The sequence below is a fragment of the Arachis stenosperma genome, chromosome 1 (assembly GCF_014773155.1).
Source record: "Arachis stenosperma cultivar V10309 chromosome 1, arast.V10309.gnm1.PFL2, whole genome shotgun sequence".
Taxonomy (NCBI): Eukaryota; Viridiplantae; Streptophyta; class Magnoliopsida; order Fabales; family Fabaceae; genus Arachis; species Arachis stenosperma.
This window is the reverse complement of record NC_080377.1, coordinates 102,896,012-102,918,787: the sequence shown is the minus strand read 5'-3', so window position 1 is coordinate 102,918,787 and position 22,776 is coordinate 102,896,012. Positions and strand designations below refer to the sequence as shown.

At 40.5% G+C, this 22,776-nt stretch overlaps 1 protein-coding gene across 2 annotated transcripts; it reads right to left on the bottom strand.

Annotated features, from left to right (window-relative positions):
- Positions 1-19,641: 19,641 nt before the first annotated feature.
- Positions 19,642-22,709, bottom strand: LOC130973709 (probable inactive poly [ADP-ribose] polymerase SRO5). 2 transcript variants are annotated; one of them, XR_009084252.1, is made up of 6 exons: positions 21,847-22,709; positions 21,488-21,729; positions 21,216-21,349; positions 21,031-21,126; positions 20,523-20,948; positions 19,642-20,039 (listed from the first exon to the last, which is right to left on the bottom strand). XR_009084252.1 is itself a non-coding variant. In XM_057898347.1 (5 exons), the coding sequence occupies exons 1-5, from the start codon at positions 22,317-22,319 to the stop codon at positions 19,899-19,901; spliced, it is 1,086 nt and encodes a 361-aa protein (XP_057754330.1). In that variant the 5' UTR covers positions 22,320-22,706; the 3' UTR covers positions 19,642-19,898. The 2 variants fall into 2 exon arrangements, 1 of the variants encoding a protein (XP_057754330.1); XM_057898347.1 differs by lacking the exon at positions 20,523-20,948 and having other exon boundaries at positions 21,847-22,706.
- Between the last annotated feature and the right edge of the window lie 67 nt (positions 22,710-22,776).

The following is a 22,776-nucleotide window of genomic DNA, read 5'->3' as shown; positions in this document are numbered from 1 at the left end:
GGATGATGAGGCCTAATGATAGGTTGCTTGGCCCTTGTACTTGGTAGATTAGATGTTCCATAGTTACCTGCAACTTGACACAATGTATTTGAGACAGTGCTCTGCAAGGATTAAACAAAGTAATGTTAGCATAACTATCGGACTAGCAGCATAATGTGAATACTTAGTAATCCTTTCACTCACAACATTAGTCACGAAATCAGGTGAATTTGTTGCTGCCTGAGTCGGTAGGGAATGCTCAACCACAGTTTAAAACAGGAAAAAAATACATACATAAAATAGTCCTTCAGCTATTTTAAAAATTCACAATATAGTCCCCATAGATTTTTAAAATACCCAGTGTAGTCCTTATTGAGTATTACTAAATCCTATTTAGTCCCTTCAAGAGATATGCAACAATATGCTTGGTTGTGGTTACTACCTGCACTTGGGGTGCTGACTGAGAGATATGGATCTCTTCTGCTGGTTGGGTTGGGGTTCCAAAATTTGTTCCAACTTTTGTTGTTCTTTTGTTTGGATTAGTTGGTTTTTTAATTGTTGCTGCTGGAGGACCTTTGCAAGTCTTGAAATTGTGACCAGTCTCTTCGCACTTGCTACACGTAACTCGAAATATTTTCGTAACCTTATTGTTATCGGTTCTACTAGCTTCTTTTTCAGATTGATCTTTTCTCCTCCTCTTTACTGGTCGACCTACTGGCCTCTTTAGCTTTGGAGGAATTGGATTCAGGTAATTTGTTTTTTCCCAATACTCCTCAGAGTTAATAGGCTAGATGCAGTGTTGGTATGTCGCTAAAGCTGCTCCAATCTTCAGAAGTGGATGTACATATGTTTCAGGTCTATCACCCCTTCTAGCTATGGCAGCAAGTGCATGAACGCACGGAAGACCTACAAAGGACAAACTTTTAGCAACTAAAACACAACAATTTCGTAAATGAAAATAAATTGACAATATAGTACCAGTTAATTGCCAGGCATTACAGGTACATTTGTTCAAAGATAGATTAACAGACAGCTTCTTAGATCCCTGTTGGATCTCAAATATTCTCCTCTCATCGTCACCAATCCAAACTGGCTGCCAATATCTAACATCCTTCATAATGTCGTCAAGCCTTTTTTGTTGAGTAGGAGCCACTTCGGTGCCCACGTAGGTCTCCAAAACTTGTTTGTATTTCGTCATTCTCCTCATAATATAGCACCGAAGCTCCTCACACATAGTCAAAATGGGTTTGGATCGATAGTTAACTATTTTTGCATTCCAAACCTCGCACATATTGTTGGTGAGGTTGTCACACTTAGGCCTGTGACTGAAGTGAGCTTTGGTCCAACAAGCTGGGTCAAACTTTGCAAGGTAGCTCCATGCATCTTCATTAATCCTTTTCAATTTTGTCATACTTGCTTGGAACTCGGCATCAGTGGTGCATTTAGAACATTCCCACACAACATTCTTAACTCTCTTGTCCTTGTATCGATTTGTGAAATTTTTCCATATATGCCTGACACAGTTCCGATGATGTGCGTGAGGCATCACCTCCTTTAACGCAGGCAATAGACCCTATCTTAGACCATCAAAGGAAAAAAAACACAATTAACGGTAACTCAGATAAACTATTAAAACTATATTAAAACTATACTACTTGCTTACTATTTCTGACAGTCCAATTAGTCCAAAAGAGTTAGTTACCAAACAATGTACTTTTTATGTAAAACAGATGCATGAGTTATTACACTAAATAAAGTAGAATTTACATAAATTTGTGCACCATTTGATTTTAAATATTAAATTTATACTGATGTAAAAATAAGGGAATCAATTAAGTGGGTCACCATCAGGAGAGGAGGATAACAAATTGATGATATACATGATCGCATTGTTGAAAATAAAAAGAATTCCTAAACTGGTTAGAATTGAAAATGACACTTGGAAAGCAAAAATATAATGGTTCTCAAAAATGGAAAGCGGGGAGTAATTAAAGGGGTCCAAGGAAGTTAATGTGAAGTATTATGATAAAGAAAAATTAAAAGTGATGGTAACATAAATCAGCATGGCAACTTCTTTCTGAGGTAGCACTCACTATGACCATTCTTCTTCTGCCTAAATCATGGGCATGGATTATGCATTACTAATCAATTTTGGCTTTGATTAATGCCGCTCAAGATTGATATCCTAAGTATTATTAATACCGATTTAGTTTTTATGGTTGAAACTCTTGTCAACATGGTGTAAAATTTTCTTCTTCAAGGAAAAAAAACTAATCATCAACTAACTAACAAATCAGCAGTAAAATCAACTAACCAGCAATTTAACTATAAATTAACTAAGAAATCAGCAGTTTAATCAACTAAGAAATCAACTTCACAACAATTTAACTACATAAAACTAAGAAATCAACTAACCAGCAATTTAACTATAAATCAACTAAGAAATCAACTAATTAACCAGCAATTTAACTATTTAGCAAAACTGGTCTATTTAGCAACCGAATGAAGATTATCCACCAGGATCCCAAGCTTCAGGCGCAAAGAGTGGCTGCTATTAAGGTTAGCAATACAAGGATTTGTATTTCATTAAAATTTGGTGTCACAAAATATACCTTCTCTCAATATTAAATATTAATGAATGATTGCCTGCTTCATGTTATATTCCAAAATGTGTGCCCAGAAAGAAATAAAAGTATGCATCAAGTGCATGTGTTACTTAACACTTGAGTATTGGCACAAGACCTCATTTCATGCTAGGAGAAAATTGTCCAAGTACTTGATGTACAAGAGTTTTGGCACAATGAAGATTCGTTATAAATAATATTTTCTTTAATAATGGATGCAGAGAGCCAAGGAAACTATTGCAGCAAGAAAGCATACTTCCAAGACTATGAAATCAGCAGTTGAATCAACTAAGAAATCAGCAGTTGAATCAACTAAGAAATCAACTAACCAGCAATTTAACTACATAAAACTAAGAAATCAACTAACCAGCAATTTAACTATATAAAACTAAGAAATCAGCAGTTTAATCAACTAAGAAATCAACTAACCAGCAATTTAACTGCATAAAACTAAGAAATCAACTAATCAGCAATTTAACTATATAAAACTAAGAAATCAGTAGTTTAATCAACTAAGAAATCAACTAACCAGCAATTTAACTGCATAAAACTAAGAAATCAACTAACCAAAAATTTAATCAACTAAGAAATCAGCAGCTTAATCAACTAACCAACAATTTACTATATAAAAGAGTTAAAAAAACTAACCATCAACTAACTAAGAAATCAGCAGGAACCAGAAATTTACTAACGTGTCAAATTATACTAACAATATTAAAAGTTACAAGAAAATAACTAACAGCTCTAATAACTTGGTAACTAACTAATAACTACACAATAAAACTAACCAGCAATTAACTATATAAAACTAACCGTTAACTTACTAAGGCAAAAGCAACTAAAATATCAGCACAGTAAAATTACCTTTTGTTGATCCAAAATAAAATTCCATCCATGAATATATTGATCCCCAAGATTTCTTGCAACAATGTGAGGAACCATTTCCAGCTTTCTTTAGTTTCGCTATCAACAACAGCAAACGCAATCACATAGAAGTGATTATTCACATCCTGACCTATAGCAGATAGAAGTTGTCCCCCAAAGTAACCCTTTAAGAAGCAACCATCAAGTCCGATTAGTTTTTTACACCCGGCCTTGAACCCCCTTTTACAAGCGTCTAGAGAAATATATAGCTTGTTGAACAGTGGAAGGGAGTAAGGCATCGGTGTCACATCTAGTATGGCTGAGCTCCCTGGGTTACTCCTATGGATCTCACACAAATAATCCCTCAACTTACTATACTGTGCTCTCTCATTACCGATCACCCGCTCTCTTGCTTCTTTGAGGTCCCTATACACCATCTTTCCATTAATGACAACATTGTAGTCGACTTTGATGTGCTCATAAGCCTCACTTAGAGTAATGTGAGGCTGAGTTCGTAGCCTCTTCTCCAACTTATTGGCTACCCACTTCTGATCAGCCATATTACTTCCGAATTCTCTGGCACAGGTGTGTTGAGATATATAGGTCTTGATTTGGTAACTCTTCACCTGATTGTTCCATGCACAATAAATTAGCCATGGACAAGGATTAAGTTTGACAGCACCAGCAGCCTCAGCAGTAACAACTTTCACAGAATTAGTTTCAACGGTCACATTTGGAGCCTTTTCATTCACAGCTCCACCATCCATAGTTCCCACATCATTGCCATCACCTCTCTGAACATTGTTTGCATCATTACTTTTCGATTCTGCATTGTTGTTAGTAGATGCCTCATTGGCCCCCTTTGCCTTTCTTGGCTTTTTTATTCTCTCTAACCCATGCTCACAATCACATCTAACTCTCCTTTGATCATTTTTTATATACCTAATCTTCCTTCCCTCATAAATTACATGATCCTTCAGAGCAGTCTTGAAAGATTCAATTGTGGCAAATTCCATCCCCAACTCAAAATACACCTCTCCAAATCCAGCAGCATCATTAAATTGAAGAAATTCATACCTCTCTTTTTTCATTTTCAGAACTATTTGGTGTCAGCAATGACTCTGATTCATACTCAAAGATTGGATCTTCTTCATCCACATTTTCTGCACTTTTTTCATCATCTTCACCAGAATTTGATTCCTCTGATCTTGGAATAGCAGCACCTCTTCCACCAAAATTTGTCCCAAAGGAGGTTGAGGCAGCACCTTTTTGTGCAGTATTTTTTTGGATCTTGAAATTGGCCTTAGCACCAACAAGCCTAGAGAATTTTGGGCCTCCATCACTAATAGGCCCAGGAGATTTTGGGGCTCTACCACCATTGGTCTATTATACTTTGCCTTGGCAGATTTTTTGGTACCCACAGTTGGCCTAGAACTGGGCCCATCAGTACATCTATTATCAACTGTTGAAGCCTTCTTTTTTAAACTAACCATCTTTAAGCTCTTCTTTTCCACCACACTCTCTGTTTTTTGCCAACTTTCCTACTCTGTTTCTTTACAATCACACAGTCTGAGTCAGGCTCTACCACCATTGGTCTATTATACTTTGCCTTGGCAGATTTTTTGGTACCCACAGTTGGCCTAGAACTGGGCCCATCAGTACATCTATTATCAACTGTTGAAGCCTTCTTTTTTAAACTAACCATCTTTAAGCTCTTCTTTTCCACCACACTCTCTGTTTTTTTGCCAACTTTCCTACTCTGTTTCTTTACAATCACACAGTCTGAGTCACTTCTATCCTCTTCAAATCCTTGGGGAGGTGGTTTGTATGGTTCATCTTCTATCGTTTCATACCCATCATCACTGGAATCCTCTTCAACATCTGCATCAATATCAATGTCCATCTCAACATCCTCAACAGGAGTAACCATTATTGGGTGATCAAAATACAAATAAAACTCTTCTGTGTCCTTGTTCTTTTGTATATTCTCACGCAGCTGATTAATCTCAGGGTCTCCATTTATAAGGTGCAATCCATTCTCTAAGTCAGGTACAGTAGGATCAAACCAGTACATAGCCTTATAATCCAAATAACCCAAACATTTGAACAGAGTTTGCAGGTCAAAGAAGCATATCAGATCAATATCCATCTTAGGAAATTTTTCAACTTTTCCCTCAATATATACAAGAACTCCCTTGTTATCCCTCACAAAATGTCCACCATGGTGAAAAATAGGAATTGCAAATTCCTCCATCTACCTGTATGAATAAAAGAAACAAACCAAAAAAATGTTCATAGAACATTAGCTCTATTGTCACAATTTTCTTAAAAGAAACAAACCAAAAAATTGTTCAGCAAATTTAGTAATTGTCAAGGAACATGCATGCAAAATCAGACACTTTGTACACATAGCATTGTGCTCTATACTGCAAGATACACTTCAAAATAATATATCAATTCTAACTACGAAAAACATAATCAAACAGAGTCTCACCTTCTTCAGTGTGAATCTTCAATGGTGATCACATCCACTTCAGTGCCTCTTCCTTGCGAATTGGTACTGATGCATCCAGGAGAGACGCCTCGCGAAGGGTAACGGAATACAAAGATGAAATTGAACAACAACCGTCACGATCCTAATGTTGGGAGATGAGGTGGGAGATGAGGTGGGTCGTGATGAAGCAACGTGGAGAGGGCTCTCTGTAAAAAGTAAAAACTGATAAGAAAGAATAGGATTAGGGTCTTTTTGCAATGAAAAGGGTTGAAAGGGAGGAGAAGAAACGTGACTTTCATTATCACCTTGCAACATTACATTTTTCCAACCCTAAAACGACGTCACTTTGCCTTTTACACTGGGGACCAATTTGTCCATGACAGACACCTATGCATGTTAAGTGCCACGTGTGCGTCTAAACGTGCCAACTCAGCAGTCTCCCTTGATGAGTCACGCTGGAAACTAAACTGAGGACAAATTTGTCTGCCGGAACAAATCTTAAAGGATTAATCTGTGTATTAATTTTCTTTAGGGACTAAAATGTCCATTTTTAAAATCCTCGGGGATTGATTTGGGTAATTACTCTTATCTTTATCTTTCATGGGAACCGCCCTTATCTCTATAGGCTTGGGCTGCCTTTGGATTGGGGTCATGTTCCTCTATTTGGGCCCTTTATTAGGCTTTCCTGTGATTTGGCCGAGCTCTTTGAGAGGAGGTCTGTTTGTCCTTACCTGAAGAGGTCGGTCGCTTTGTTTGTACAACGTCCCGGGTCGGACAGCTCGACCCAGAGTATGAACAGTGCCCCTGCTCGAGCTCGGTCCTCCTTTGGAGGTAGAGTCTTAGTTTTTTGAACCTTCTCGGGTGGAGCCGAACTCGAGCATTTTGTTGACTTCATCTTTGTAGAGTTCCTTTTTGAATGCAGAACGTTTCGCTTCCTCTGAGAGCGCGCGCTTTTGTGTTAGCGTCCTAGCCTTGGGAATGTGCGAGGGTTTTAATGCCCTCATTAATTGGTTTTTAATGCCCCTATTTTCTCTTGGTTTCCTTTTTTCAAATTTTGTATCCAAGAGACGGTTTTCTTTTTCCTGTAACTTCCCTTCTTTTTCGCCGTTTCCTATCCTGCATTTCTCATTTTCTCTCTGTGACATTTTTGCATTCGCTGGTGCTTCTGCTTCGCGGTTGATCCTTGCTGCTCTGTTCTGCTTTTCAGCTTTTTCCTTCAAATCTTTCCTCCTTCTTCCAGGTTGGTTTTGCTTTCTCTTCACCATTTATTTCTGCTACTTTATTTTTGATTCTTTTTTTTCGTCCTTATGTATGCTTTGGGTGATTTTCCTGGTTCTGGCTTCTTTTTAGGGCTTCGTGTGTTGTCGTTGATTTCCGTACTACCGTTTTTGGAAAAAGGTTGCTCCTTTGATAACTTGCTTGCTCCATTGATGATTTTGTTTTTATTGATGACTTTTCTTCGATAGGGACAATGGTTTTTGATGACTTTCTTTTGACTTTCGTCTTTCGGGTCGCTGTTTTGTTTGAAAGAGGGTTTTACCTTTTTAGCTTTTTCTAGGACTTCACTCTGTCATTGCCTCCAAAGGATGCCCCTGGACCTTGGTGTGCGTCTTGGGGTTTTTCTTTTACTGTTTTGTGTGCTTAAGGTCGCATTTGTCCGAGTTGCCTTCATTTTGTCCGAACTTGCTTTTTTGGGGTTAGTAACCCGTTTCCTTTTCATTGTAGGATTAGTTGGCCATGTCGTCTCGCAAAAATATTGTCGAGGCGTCCTCTAAGGTTCCTGAGGGGATGTCCGACTGGTTGGACTCCCTTGTGTTGCTGTGTGTATCCCTAGCTAATGTGAAATTCTGCACGGAGCTTAGGAAACACCATCGAATATGTATTAGTGAGAATCAAGAACGCAACTATGAGTTGGTGGCACCCGATTCTGATGACAGGGTCTGTTTTCCTACTTCGACCCGGGGAGAGCGTCCTTTCTTTTATGCATACGATTTCTTCTTTAGCCAGATGGATATTACCCTTCCTTTTACTTCCTTTGAGACCGACCTGTTATGGTCTTGCAACGTGGCCCCATCTCAGCTTCATCCGAATTCTTGGGGTTTTATTAAGATTTTTCAGATGGTTTGTCATGAGTTTGGTGTTAAACCCTCTTTAAACCGACCTGTATCTCTTTGTGTTGACCAAGCCTGGGACTACCAAAAAGAAAGCTTCTTGGATTTCTTTTAGGTCAGCCCAGGGACATAAAGTCTTTTCCATGTAGGTCCGAGCTGTTGAAGGAGCTCGTCCTTTCTTCCTGGATGAGAATAGCGAGCCTCATTTTCCTTTAGAGTGGCAGAGGAATGTAGTTGTGTCTAGGTATACCTGGGAGATGTTAGACGAGGTCGAGCAGGCCTTCGTTGCTGCTTTAGAGGATATTTGGAGGGAGCCTCCTCATCTTGAGACCAAGAAATTTCTGGGGGATCTGTCCTTGATTTGTGCTGTGCTGGGTATTTTATAAACTGTGTTCCTATGTCCTTTGTTCTTTGCTTTCTTTTCTGGGTATTCATAAGTCGTTGTACTTTTCTTATTTTTCAGAGATGTCGAAGAATAATGACTCATTGAAGGCCTTTAAGAAGGCAAGGAAGGCTACCGCGGCTCAGAACGTCCCGGCCAAGGTGGTCAGGGAAGGGTCCTCCCAAGTTTTGTCGAAACCGCCCGTCCCGAGCTCTCCTGGGCCGAGGAGGATGATCCCTACTCCCCGGGTTCGTTTGGTCGACCTACCTCAGACTTCAGTGGGTACCTTTGCTACTCCAGTTGCTCCTCCTCCAAAAAGACCTCGGACTGTCAAGCCGTTTAATCTTGGTGCTCCTGATTTTGATGTCGTTGGGTTTGTGGACCAACAAATTGCTCCCTATGGTATCATGCCTACCGACGATGTATCCATTCTTCGTTATTTAGAATTTATTACTCGGAGTGGTATTACTCTGGCACACATGGGGGCGGCTTTATACCGAACTGCTCAAGATCTTCCTATTCATGCTACCAAGGCTTTTATGGAGGAGGCAAAATCAGAATTTCACCGAATTAAGGGTTTGAAGGAGGAGCTCGAGGTGGAAGTGGCCGAGCTAAAAAAAGAGCTGAAGGGGGAGAAGGCCCGGGCTGTTGGTCTGGCGGCTGCTGTGCAACTGGCAGAGGATACGGCTCAAAAACATAAGGATAGCTATGCTACTACTTATAGAGAGGTGATGGAGCTCTGGAGTAGGTTGGAATCTGTTCAAGCCGATTATTCTAAACTTCAAGGTCATCTCGTAGGTAGTGTTACTGCGGCTTACGAGAATCTGAAAGAGCAATTCCGAGTTCTCGCGCCAGATCTTGACCGTTCCCTTATTAGTTTGGACAATATTGTTAGGGATGGTAAGATTGTCCTTGATGATCCCGATGATGATGATGATGATCGCCCTCACTACCTGCTACCAAGACTACTACCGTGCCGACCTCTCCGACATCTACTGTCGGGATCAGTCGTCCAGAAGGGGAACCGGATTGCCAAATCTTGAACCAAGATGATGGGACGGTAGATGCGGTGCCTCTTCAGACTCGTCCTCCTTCACCCCAAGTTGATGCTGCTGAGAAGTCTTCTAATGTCGACTGAGTTTTCTTCTTGTTTAATGTTGATAGCCCGGCCTGTGGGCTTTTGAACTCTTTATTTTTGTAAATGGTGTTTTGTTGACTGTTGATACTTTTTGGGTTGCTTGTTTAACAACTTTTATTTTGAAAAATAAAGTAGTTTCCGAGCTTCCAGGGCTGATTTTGGTGGCCTCTGAAGCTTGCTATTATCATAACTTAGTGGTTTTTATATCATGTCTGCTTGCACTCGTCTTGGTACCTTCGTAGGCTGGGACATGATCAGCTTGACCCTTTTGGCTTGGTTTTGTTTATAATCCTCCTTTTTGGGCCTCATTTAAGTCTCTTTGGGGGACTATTATTTGTAATTTATGTCCTGAGCCTTTCATCATGTCGGGTCTTGTCGAGTTACTAGGTAATCCTTTTTCTTGGATCTTGTTCAGATCTCTTTTGGGGATTTACCTTTTGTAGCTTTATATCTTTCTGGGCCGAATTTGTCATGTCGGGCCCTATCGAGTTACTTGATAATCCTCTTTCTTTTACCTTGTTTAGGTCTCTTTCAGGGATTATCTTTTGTAACTTGTCTTTATGGGCCGACTTTGTCACGTCGAGCCCTGTCGAGTTACTTGATAATCCTCTTTTTTGGACCTTATTTTAGGTCTCTTTCAGGGATTATCTTTTGTAACTTATCTTTCTAGGCTGACTTTGTCACGTCGGGCCCTGTCGAGTTACTTGATAATCCTCTTTTTTGGACCTTGTTTTAGGTCTCTTTCAGGGATTATCTTTCGTAACTTATCTTTCTGGGCCGACTTTGCCACGTCGGGCCCTATCGAGTTACTTGATAATCCTCTTTTTTGGACCTTGTTTAGGTCTCTTTCAGGGATTATCTTTTGTAACTTATCTTTCTGGGCCGACTTTGTTACGTTGGGCCCTGTCGAGTTACTTGATAATCCTCTTTTTTGGACCTTGTTTAGGTCTCTTTCAGGGATTATATTTTGTAACTTATCTGTAGGAGTCCGACTTCCTCATGTCGGGCACTTCGAAGTTATAGTAATCCTCTTTTATAGGGTTGGCCAGACCTCTTTCCAGGGCTTTACTTATAACTTGAGTTGTTATGGCTGGTCCGACTTTTTGTGCCAGCCAGTCTTTAAGTTATTTTATAGCAATCCATTTTATTAGGACCTCGTCAGGTCCTTTCTATGGATCACTTTCTATAACTTCTTGCATTATTCTGTTTTTATCTTTGCCGATTTTGTAGAATTTGGGTTTTAGCCCTCGTTTTTATCGTGATAGCGCAGTGAATTCGGTTTTCACTTTCTGTCGATCTGTAGCTTTACAATCGGGCAATGAATATTTTCAGAATAATACGACTTGAGCATTTGTAGAGAATCTGAACAAATTTTATTAAAAGAGAATGCAAATATACATGAGGAGTTAATTTCCTAAGTCGGGTGATTTGTAGGTCTTGGCGGGGTGCCTCGTTAAAAAACCTTTTTCAGGAAAAAGAGTGCGCCTTGTCCAAGATCTTTTATCATCCCTAGCTATAGTACCTTCTTAGGTTGCAGGCGTGCCATGATCTAGGAAGCTCTCGCCCGTCGAGTTCGGAAAGCTTGTATTAGCCCTTTCCCAGTACTTCTATGACTCAGAAGGGTCCTTTCCAGTTTGCTGCCAGCTTTCCTTCTCCAGGTCGAGTTGTTCCTATGTCGTTTCGAATTAGGATCAGGTCGTCTTTAGCAAAGGCCCGCTGTATTATTTTTCGGTTGTATCTGGAGGCCATTCGTCGTTTCAACACCTCTTCCCTTATCCGAGCTCTTTCTCGGATTTCTGGAAGTAAGTCGAGCTCTTCCTTTTGAAGTTGGGAATTGGCTTTTTCGCTAAAATGGATTACTCTAGGTGATCCTTCTTCGACCTCTACTGGGATCATTGCCTCCATTCCGTAAGCTAATCGGAAGGATGACTCCTTTGTCGTGGAATGTGGAGTCGTTCGGTATGCTCATAGGACTTGTGGGAGCTCCTCAGCCCAGGCTCCCTTTGCATCCTGTAATCTCTATTTTAACCCTGCTAATATAACTTTTTAGCAGCTTCAGCTTGTCCATTTACTTGGCGGTGCTCAACAGAGGTAATCATTGTTTTATATTCAAGTCGGCTGCTAGTTTTCTGAAGACTGCGTCTGTGAATTGGGTACCATTGTCTGTGGTGATGGAGTATGGAACTCCGAACCTTGTGACGATGTTTCTATATAGGAATTTCTGACTTCTTTGAGCTATGGTATTGGCTAGGGGTTCTGCCTCGATCCATTTTATGAAGTAGTCTATTCCTACTATGAGGAATTTGACTTGTCCTGATCCTTGAGGAAAAGGTCCAAGGAGATCGAGTCCCCATTTTGCGAATGGCCAAGGTGAGGTTACGCTGATGAGTTCCTCTGGTGGAGCGGTGTGAAAGTTGGCATGTTTCTGACATGGTGAACATGTCCTTACAAATTCTGTGGCTTCTTTTTGTAGAGTTGGCTAATAAAATCCTGCCCGAAGTACTTTTTTGGTGAGTGCCTGCGCTCTGAGGTGATTGCCACAAATGCCACTGTGTACTTCCTCTAAGACATCTTTTGTGTTGGAAGTCGGCACGCATTTTAGCAATGGTATTGAAATCCCTCTTTTGTATAAAGTATTATTTATAATGGTGTAGTATTGTGCTTTCTGTTTTAACCTCTTTGCCTCTTTCCCATCTGTAGGGAGGGCTTCTGTTTTGAGGTAATTAATTATGGGAGTCATCCATCCCTGATCGCGACCTGTTATGGCTAAGATTTTTTCTTCTTCTGAGATTGATGGATTCTGTAGAATTTCTTGGATTAGGCTTCTATTGTTGCCTCCTGGTTTGGTGCTGGCTAGTTTTGAGAGTGCATCGGCCCGGGCATTCTGTTCTCGGGGTATGTGACGAATCTCATACTCTCCGAGTTGTCCGAGCTGTTCCCTGGTTTTGTCCAAGTAATTTTTCATAGTGGGATCTTTGGCTTGGTAGCTTCCTGTTATTTGTGAAATGACTACCTGTGAGTCGCTGAAGACGATAAGTTTTTGAGTTCCAACCTCCCTAGCCAGCTTCAAACCAGCTAGTACTGCCTCATATTCCGCTTGATTGTTTGAGGCAGGGAACCCGAATTTGAGGGAGAGTTCGATTTGGGTTCCCTGGTCGCTTTCAATTATTACGACCGCGCCACTTTTTGTTTTATTTGAGGAACCATCCACGAATAGATTCCATTCTGTGGGGATTTTCGGTGTGTCCGTGAATTCCGCAATGAAGTTGGCCAGATATTGAGATTTGATGGCCGTGCGAGCTTTGTATTGAAAGTCGAATTCGGACAGTTCGACTGCCCATTGCAAGATTCTGCCTACCAAGTCTGTTTTCTATAAAATCCCTTTTATGGGCTGGTTGGTCTGAACTTTAATGGTGTGAGATTGGAAATATGGGCGAAGTCGTCGAGATGTTATTATGAGAGCGTAAGCGAACTTTTCTATTTTCTGGTAGTTCAGCTTGGATCCTTGTAATGCTTTGCTGATAAAGTATATAGGTTGTTAGTTGCCCGCTGTTGTCTTCTTGGACCAATGCTGAGGCTATTGCCCGATTTTCCACCGCGAGGTACAATATGAGTGGTTCTCCTTCCTGTGGCCGACTTAGTATAGGTGGCCATCCCAGGAATCTTTTGAAGTTTTGGAAGGCTTGCTCGCATTTTGCTGTCCATTCAAACTCCTTTCCCTTCCTTAGAGTGGCGTAGAAGGGGAGAGATCTTATTGCTGATCCGGCCAGGAATCTAGACAAGGCTGCCAACTTTTTGTTGAGTTGTTGTACCTCTTTGACACAAGTCAGACTTTTCATGTCGAGTACGGCCCTGCACTTGTCCGGGTTTGCCTCGATTCCTCTCTGTGTGATCATAAAACCCAAGAATTTACCAGCTTCTACTACGAAGGTACATTTTGCGGGATTGAGTCGCATGCCGTGTCGTCTTATGGTGTTGAATACTTGCGTTAGGTTGGATAATAACATCTCTTCGTTTTGCGTCTTCACTAACATGTTGTCTAAGTAGACTTCCATGATCTTTCCGATGTGATCCGAAAAACTTTGTTCATTAATCTTTGGTAAGTGGCTCCCGCGTTTTTAAGACCGAAGGGCATAACAATGTAGCAGTAATTTGCCTTTGGGGTTAGGAATGAGGTTTTTTCTTGGTCGGGTGGGTACATTGGGATTTGGTTATATCCTGAGTATGCATCCATGAAGGATAGGTATTTATATCCGGAGGAGGCATCCACCAGAGCGTCGATGTTCGGGAGTGGGTAGGGATCTTTCGGGCATGCTTTGTTGAGATCGGTATAGTCGGTGCACATTCTCCACTTCCCGTTTGACTTTTTTACCAATACGACATTAGCAAGCCATAGCGGGTATTTGACTTCTCTTATGAATCCTGCCTCCAGTAGAGCTCGTACCTGTTCTTCCACAGCTTGAGAGCGTTATGGTCCTAGCTTTCTATGCCTTTGTTGTACCAGACGAGATCCTGGATAGACTGCAAGCTTGTGGCACATTAGTTTAGGATCTATGCCTGGCATGTCTGCGGCCTTCCACGCAAAGAGGTCGGCGTTGTCTCGTAGAAACTGTATGAGTGATTCTTTTAGGTCTCCTTTTAGGAGTGTGCCGATATTGGTTGTTTGGTCCAGGGTATCCCCGATCTGGATTTTCTCTATTTCTCCTTCAGGTTGTGGGCGGAGCTCTTCCCGCCTCTGAACTCCACCGAGCTCAATTGTGTGGAATTCTTCTCCTCTGCCTCTGAGGTTTAGACTTTCATTGTAACAGCGGCGCGCCATCTTCTGATCTGCCTTTATTGTGGCTATTCCTCCTGTAGTTGGGAACTTCATGCACAGATGCGGAGTCGAGACTATTGCGTCGAGCTGATTTAACGTTGTCCGACCTATTAGGGCATTGTAAATGGAACTTACGTCGACTACGATGTAATCTATTTTGAGTGTTCTTGATTGACTTTCTTTTTCGAAAGTTGTGTGGAGCGAGATGTATCCCATCGGTTGTACTGGGGTATCTCCTAGCTCGAACAGGCTGTCCGAATATGCTCTGAGTTCTTTTTCTTCCAAGCCGAGTTTGTCTAAAGCAGCTTTGAATAAGATATCAACGGAGCTCCCCTGATCTATCAACGTGCAGTGAAGATTTGCGTTTGCCAGTATAATAGTGATGACCATGGGATCGTCATGCCCTGATGCGACGCCGGATGCGTCTTTCTTGGTAAAAGTGATCGCCGGGATGTCAGGTGCTTCCTCCTTTCGTGCGACGTGATATACGTCTTTGAGATGTCTTTTGCGAGATGATTTGGAGATTTCTCCCCCGGCAAATCCGCCGTGTGTCATGTGGACATGTCTTTCTGGCGTTCGAGATGATCACGCGGTTGGTCCGACATCTTCTGCTCTTCTTCTTTTTCTTTGTTCATCATCATGGGTGGCCAGATATCGATCTAGCTTTCCTTCTTGTATGAGCTTTTCTATGACATTTTTTAAGTCGAAACACTCATTGGTGGAGTGCCCGCGGATTCGATGGTATTCACAATATTCAGCCCATTTTCCTCCTCCATTTTTGCCTTTGAGTGGTCAAGCTGGTGGTATTTTTTCCGTGTTGCAAACCTCTCTGTATACATCCACAAGAGACACCCGAAGAGGGGTGTAATTGTGGTATTTTTTTATTTTCTCTCCATGTCGATCTTCCTTTTTTCTGGAATCTTTGTCTTTATCCTGGGGGGTGAACCCGGCCTTCGAGGTCTCTCCTAATCGGGAGTTTTCCTCCATGTTGATGTACTTTTCCGCTCGTTCCTGTACCTCGTTCAGAGATGTGAGGTACTTCTTTGATATAGATTGACTAAAGGGCCCTTCTCGAAAGCCATTAATGAGGCGCATAATAGCGGCTTCTGTTGGTAGGTTCTGTATATTCATGCATGTCTTGTTGAATCTCTCCATGTAGTTGCGTAGGGTTTCCCGTTCTCCTTGTCTGATTCCCAGTAAGCTTGGAGCATGTTTAGCTTTGTCCTTTTGGATGGAGAATCTGGCCAGGAATTTCTTAGCCATGTCGTTGAAACTTGAGATAGACCTAGGAGGGAGGTTGTCGAACCATCTAATTGTTATTTTTGTTAAAGTAGTTGGAAAGGCTTTGCAACGAACTACATCTGAGGCGTCGGTGAGATACATTCTACTTCTGAAGTTGCTGAGATGATGGCTGGGATCTGTAGTGCCGTCGTATAAGGTCATGTCTGGGAGTTTAAAGTCCTTTGGGATTTTTGTCTTCATGATCTCCTTGGTGAATGGATCTTGCTCCTTGCGGTTGCTATCTTCAGGAATGTATCGGCTGGCTTTCGTCTTGACATCGGCCTCAAGTTTTAGGAGTTTGTTCTCCAATTCCCGGCGTCGCCTTATTTCCCTTTGTAGGTCCTTCTCGGCCTCTCGTTGGTGTAGGGCTTCTTCCTCAAGTTGTTTTAACCGGTCTTGAAATGCATCCATGGCTCCCTCGTTCGGGGAGTTCTTCTTGTTGTTGTTTTGGGAAGTATCTTTCGGTGTGGTGTCTGCATTTTTATGCGGCGTTCTTTCCTCCAGATCTGAGGTGTGGTCGTTGTCATGGTCGTCCGCCATGGTGATGGGATGACTTCAGGGTTCCCCAACAACGGCACCAATGTTCCGAGGGTTACCTGAAACTGTAGGTCGATCTCGGACGAGATCTTCTATGCTGGTCGGAGCTGTGGAGTCCGATCAGATGGACTGGGTGGTGATGCTGATCCTTCATCCCCGGAGGGTGGGGGGTACCTGCAAGGGACTCCGATGCTTAAGTTAGCAAGGGTATTAAGCAGGTATTGAGTAGAATCAGAGTATGAGGTATACCTGGGTGCTCCAGTGTATTTATAATAGTGTAGAGTGACCTTTGTAGATAAGATAAGTTAGTTATCTTATCTTTTATCTTTATCTTTATCTTTCATGGGAACCGCCCTTATCTCTATATGCTTGGGCTGCCTTTGGATTGGGGTCGTGTTCCTCTATTTGGGCCCTTTATTGGGCTTTCCTGTGATTTGGCCGAGCTCTTTGAGAGGAGGTCGGTTTGTCCTGACCTGAAGAGGTCAGTCGCTTTATCTGTACAATATCCCGGGTCGGACAGCTCGACCCAAGGTATGAACAACTAGTAACCTAGGTTTACAGAAAATGAGTAAGCTAAGATAGATAGTGCAGAAATCCACTTCCGGGGCCCACTTGGTGTGTGTTTTGGCTGAGCAATGAAGCTTTCACGTGTAGAGGCTATTCCTGGCGTTTAACTCCAGCTTTTGTGCCAGTTTGGGCATTTAACTCCAGCTTGTATCTTGTTTCTAGCGTTTAACGCCAGAATAGGGTAGAAAGTTGGCGTTAAACGCTAGTTTGTGTTTTCAAAACTCGGGCAAAGTATGGGCTATTATATATTGTTGGAAAGCCCTGGATGTCTACATTCCAACGCAATTGAGAGCGCACCAATTGGACTTCTATAGCCCTAGAAAATCCATTTCGAGTGCAGGGAGGTCAGAATCCAACAGCATCTGTAGTCCTTTTTCAGCCTCTGAATCAGATTTTTGCTTAGGTCCCTCAATTTCAGCTAGAAAATATTTGAAATCACAAAAAAATACACAAACTCATAGTAAAGTCCAGAAATGTGAATTTTGAATAAAAACTAATAAAAATATAATAAAAAGTGAATAAAACATATTAAAAACTACCTAAAAACAATGCCAAAAAGCGTATAAATTATCCGCTCATCAGGGTACTGAAAAGTTAATATGATTAAGAAAGCTAAGGTTTCAGAGATGTTAAAACTTCCGGGTTAATACTTTTCACTTTCCACCTTAATCATGCAAAGATACTTTTATGGCAAATTATTAGTAATCAAGCCCCAATCCCTTGGTGATTTAATTTCTCTTTAGTCTAATTAATCGCTAATCCCTTAGTCAATTATTTAAGAAAAGAGTTACACATGTTCACTGATTTATGAAGCCACATAAATCATAACAATCTCTCCTAGTTGGTTTGATGTCACTTATCAAGTCTAGTTTCAAAACTTAAGAGTTATGAGAATTAATTTTCAAGCTAAATTCAATTAATCAACTTTTCTAAGAGGTTAAGAGAATTCAAATCAGAGAAGAATTATTTTCTAACACATTCAAACCTTTTAAGATGAAAAACGAAAAATTTTTCTTAAGAAGGAATCAATGCATGAATTAGAGGTAGAAAAGTTATTATATTAAACAATGAAATTAACAGAGCTCCTAACCTTAACTAAAGAGAATTAGTTACTCATGTTCTTCAAAGAAATCCTTAATTATCAAAAGTCAAAACTGTCGAAGAAGAGAAGAGGTTTGTGCCCTCTTCCCTTCTACACTAACCCTAGAAAGTAAAATTCAAATTCAAATTTGAAACAGAATCAAAACTAAAGTAAAACCAAATTTCTTTCCTAATTGTTTTCTCTTCCATAAAGATCTTCTCCTTAATTGCTTGCAATAATTAATGCCATCATTAGTGGGCTCTTGATTGATCATCCCAAAGGTTTAAGAACTTGGAGATAGGTTGGCCTTGATTGAAGCCTTGGGAGGTAGGACTTAACTCTCACGTCCCACATGAAGACTCTCGCGTACCACGTAAAGCCCATTTTCGGTTTGGAATGCTTTTTGTTTAGCTCACGTACCACATGAACCAAGGCTACGTTGTACGTGCTTCATTTTTCCTTTGATTTCTGCTCGTCACCATGTACATGGTGAACTCCACGTACCACGTGAACTAAGGGTCGTGCATATGCATTCACACATGCATATGCATGATGGGCAAAAATCTTTTTGTCGCGCATACACATGCATACATGGGTACGCATAATTGCTGCGTCCTACGTGAAATTTCTTACATCCCACATAAAAAGGTACAGTCATGTGTACGCACGCTTGCATACATATGCATGGTAGGTGAATTACCTGCAGTTGTGCTTACACACATATTTATGCGTATGCATAGATCCTTTTTCTTCCATAACATGATACATGGTCTTTCCCACGTTGCACACCTCTATATTTTCTCTTTTCAAAGAGTTTTTTGTTCATCACAAAAAGCATTCTGCTTGTTATTGAGAGTCTCCTACTTCTTGTTTTCTATCTGCTTTTCTTTTCTGTTTCTTCTTGTTTTCCTTCCGAAAATTTTTTGTATTCAATGAAACTCAACTAATCAAAATAATGTTTATTTTAACTTTAGAATTATTACTTATTTAACAGGAATTCTTAACAAATCAATTAAAATTATGAAGGAAAAAACACTAAAGAGCAAATGCATTACCTATGTGATTCAACATTATTACACCTTTGAGGGAATAGGATATGAGTTTTATATTGTCGTTATATGGATCTCGAAGAAAGTTTATGTGGGTATGGGTTGAGCCATGATCATCAAATATGATACACTCATCTAGTAGGGGGAGGAAATTTTGTTCTTTAAACAACTTTTGGTATGTATTTTGTCCATGAGATCCCCTTTGTGATTGAATACTGATGTTTAACAATAAAACGATATTAACTGTAATTGAACTTCTTTTAGGGAAAAAAATGCCTGAAAAACCATCTAGGGCATGGGATTAGTTTTTGACATGCCACCAAAGAACTTTTGTATATACCTAAGTGTGATTTTAAGTTGGCTTGATATTTATGCTAAGTGTGATTTTAAATGGCAGTCCTTCTTTCATGCTACTTATTTCTAGAGTCTAGATCACAAGACTCGTGGTTTAGTGGTGGTTCAAATCTAATAGAGACCTAGAGAGTATGTTATATATGGAGCTACTGAGTTCCGGAGAGCTTGGCAAATATTTGGGGATTTTTATTCACCTCTCATTTTCTTTGACCAAATCACCATAACCAAGTAACAAGTGGGATTTCTGTTTTCACCTGGATACATCGTCTTTTATTTGTTTTTTCTTAAGCGATCATTATCAGTCATCAGGGGAATAAAAAAGAGAAAAAAAAAGGGGGAAGGGGAGGGGGGGAGAGTCGGCCGATTGCTAAACAAGTGCAAACAACATATATCTGATAGATGTTGCATTTGTAACTGAGGAGTCTATTCAATGTGTGTCTTATTAATCATTGATTACATCATTTCATTTTGTAAATTGTAACTAGAATAACGAAGACCTTGTCCTAAACTACATTCAACAACAATAGAAAATATGTATCACAAAGGAAAGAATAGAAGTTCCAAATGCGACTCTGCTTCTAAACAACTTCTTCCAACCTCAAAGTAAGTTTGGCTACCAAGTTAGTAAGGCCTTATATCACGTTCTGTATTCCTCCCTCCCTTCAATCCACTAACACAGTTCATAAAAGACACCATATTCTGTCCACCAAGATGGTTTTCCGGTTGCCATGACCTTGCATGTTTAAAGCTTGCAGGTATTTTCTGGAAAAAATATTAAATATACCGGGTTAGAAGATCACTTCTACAAGCCAAAATAATATAAAGTGGCAATGGAAGAACGGAAACACATGAAAAAAAAGGCTGATACCCAAAAATGCATAATCTACACAAAGGAGAAAAGAAAAATCAGTGGGACCATAATCATACTCTAAATCTACAACAGTTTCAATATTGGATTCAACTACTTATTTCTTTCAAGAGGACGAAAGACTCAAACCTAAGGCAACAGAGAAATTTAGTAGAAAAACAAGTCAATGAGCATAGTCAAAGATGTGCTTTCTCCTTGTGTAACAAATTAAGTTAAACTAATTTGAACACCACTTTAATTTGTTTCACTTTGAAGGTAATTCACTTCCGGCCTTTACAATTCCATTTATCCAGACACAGGAAGAGCGTTGACTAACATCCACAGCTGAGATGTACCCATGTGGGTAAGAGTTCAAAATTCAATGAATTTTATGTTACCTTTTTCTTTATTTCCAAATACAATACCAGGTAAAAACTGGATACCCTCTTCATTTCAGTCATGACCATAAATAATATCGACTTCAACAGAAGCACTTGGGAGAGAAGGGGGAGGGGGAAGAGATTCTATGCTGAGCAGGAAACACATATTACTGTGTCTTCAGCCAGTTTTGCTGCTCCAGCAATTTAAGACCCCAATATCTTTAACTTGAGGGTAGGTGATTTCATTTCCCCAATTTACATGCCACTAGTTCTTAATACTTCAGAATGTCGGGTAATGCTAAACATTCACCAATGCTCAAATGCCATTCAAATTCATACAGTGCAAAGCAATCTTTGCCTAATTCAATATAGCATAGCATCGTCTGTGAACCATGATATAGTCTTATCGACTTGAACTGCAGTACTAGAGTGTTGTGCTTGTAACTTTACAGAAAATCCCAAGTGCAAGGAACACATCATTAGACTAAATTTAAAATCAAAATCACCAGAAAAATATTAAATGTACCTTCTCCCTAAAAGATTTGATGGCCGCAACGAGCAGTTTGTCTCCTGCTATTACTCTTACTTTCTGTATCAATTGATGCCGTGAAATTTTCTTTTCCTGTTAAGACATAGGAAACGCAGACCCGGTCCAAGTTAAAAAAAGAATATCAATGTCGAAACTCTGGACACAAGTTATGAAGCACTCACTTTATAATCTTTGTGAAACTTGGAAATCAAGGCAATATCAGAGGAAGGCAAAATCTTAGAAAGCACAGAAATCAGAGCGGGGAATGGCATCCAAGGGGAAGAAGGTTTCAAAGGCTCTTCAATCCTCACATGACCTACAACAAAATCACGAAAAGATCAAGCACATGCAACATTATTACTAGAGTATATTACTATTACTTCTAGTTCATAGCAAAATAACTGAATTAGCGAATAAAACAGTAACAATATTAATGCAAACAGAATGCACCAACCTTTTGAGGGATGAAGTTTAAAGCTTATAACGAATTCAGGCAAGACATGCGTGTTGACCCGTTGACTCCAAATGACGTACCCCTCGGGAGATGAGAAGCTGCCGTCCATACCGGAATCATAATCTTCCGAACTTGAACCGCATGGATCGGAGCCACGTGGCACCATCTCCACTCTCCCCAAGATAACACGGCACAGAATCACATGCCTCACACCATCTTTGTCAACGCCACAGCTTTTCACACTGTTTATCCAATCAAATTCAATTATTCACAAAAATCAAGATCAGCAACTAATAATAATAATAATAATAATAATAATAATAATAATAACTGAAAAGGATCAAGAATTTTGCGCGTGCCTTTTGAGAGGAGAATCATCCGGCGAAAGACGAAGTCCGTCACGGAGAGGCATCTTCCCACCGAAACCGTGCTCAATAATGTCTTCAACCTCTTCCTTGCTCGAAGCACCATACCATGCATACTTCACGTTGGGATCGCCGCCACGCAATTTCGCAACGGCACGCGCGAAGATCTGGAAGCACTGACCACGCGCCTGCGCCATTACAGAACGCCACGCATTTCTGTGAACCGAAACGACGTTGGATTTCAACCCGCACGATGCTAGTCCCTTAACTAATCTGCTCTGAACGAGGTCGCGAGCCTTGTCTCCTTCGGAGAGTCTCACGAACCTTTCATCGAACACGTTGCGTGCATCACCGGAGACGCTGCTCTCGCAATCTGAAACCGAGGAGTCTTCGTCGCCGCTGGCGTAATCTGAAATTGAGATCTCCGACGCCAAATTCGCGGAGTCATCGTAAGTCCGTCTCTCCATTATGCAATGAATTAGAAAGAAAGAGAACAAAAGAATTGTATACAATTATTTGTATATATAAGATGAGAGAAAAAGAAAACTAATAGCAAAGAACGTTAAGTAATTGTGTTTGTGTATTGAAGAATTAGTATAAGTTCATGTTTGATGAAAAACTTGGGAGGAAAGAAAAAGCGAGGAAAATCAAAACGGTAACGGCTTCAGTGACAAACACGAATTTGTTTGCAGAGTCAGCAGAGAAGAAAGAATCAGAGATGTCAAGTGTTTTAAAGCAACAAGGGAAAACCGCCATAAGAAGGGAACTTTTTTTTTTTTTTTTGGTAATGAGGCGGTGTTTTTATTTTTGCTGACTTTTGCGGGCGCTAACTGTTTTCGTGATGCAGATTGGGTCTCACATGGAGAGGTCTTTCATTATTTTCAAAACCGTCTTTCATATTCAATTTACGATTTTGCCCTTTCT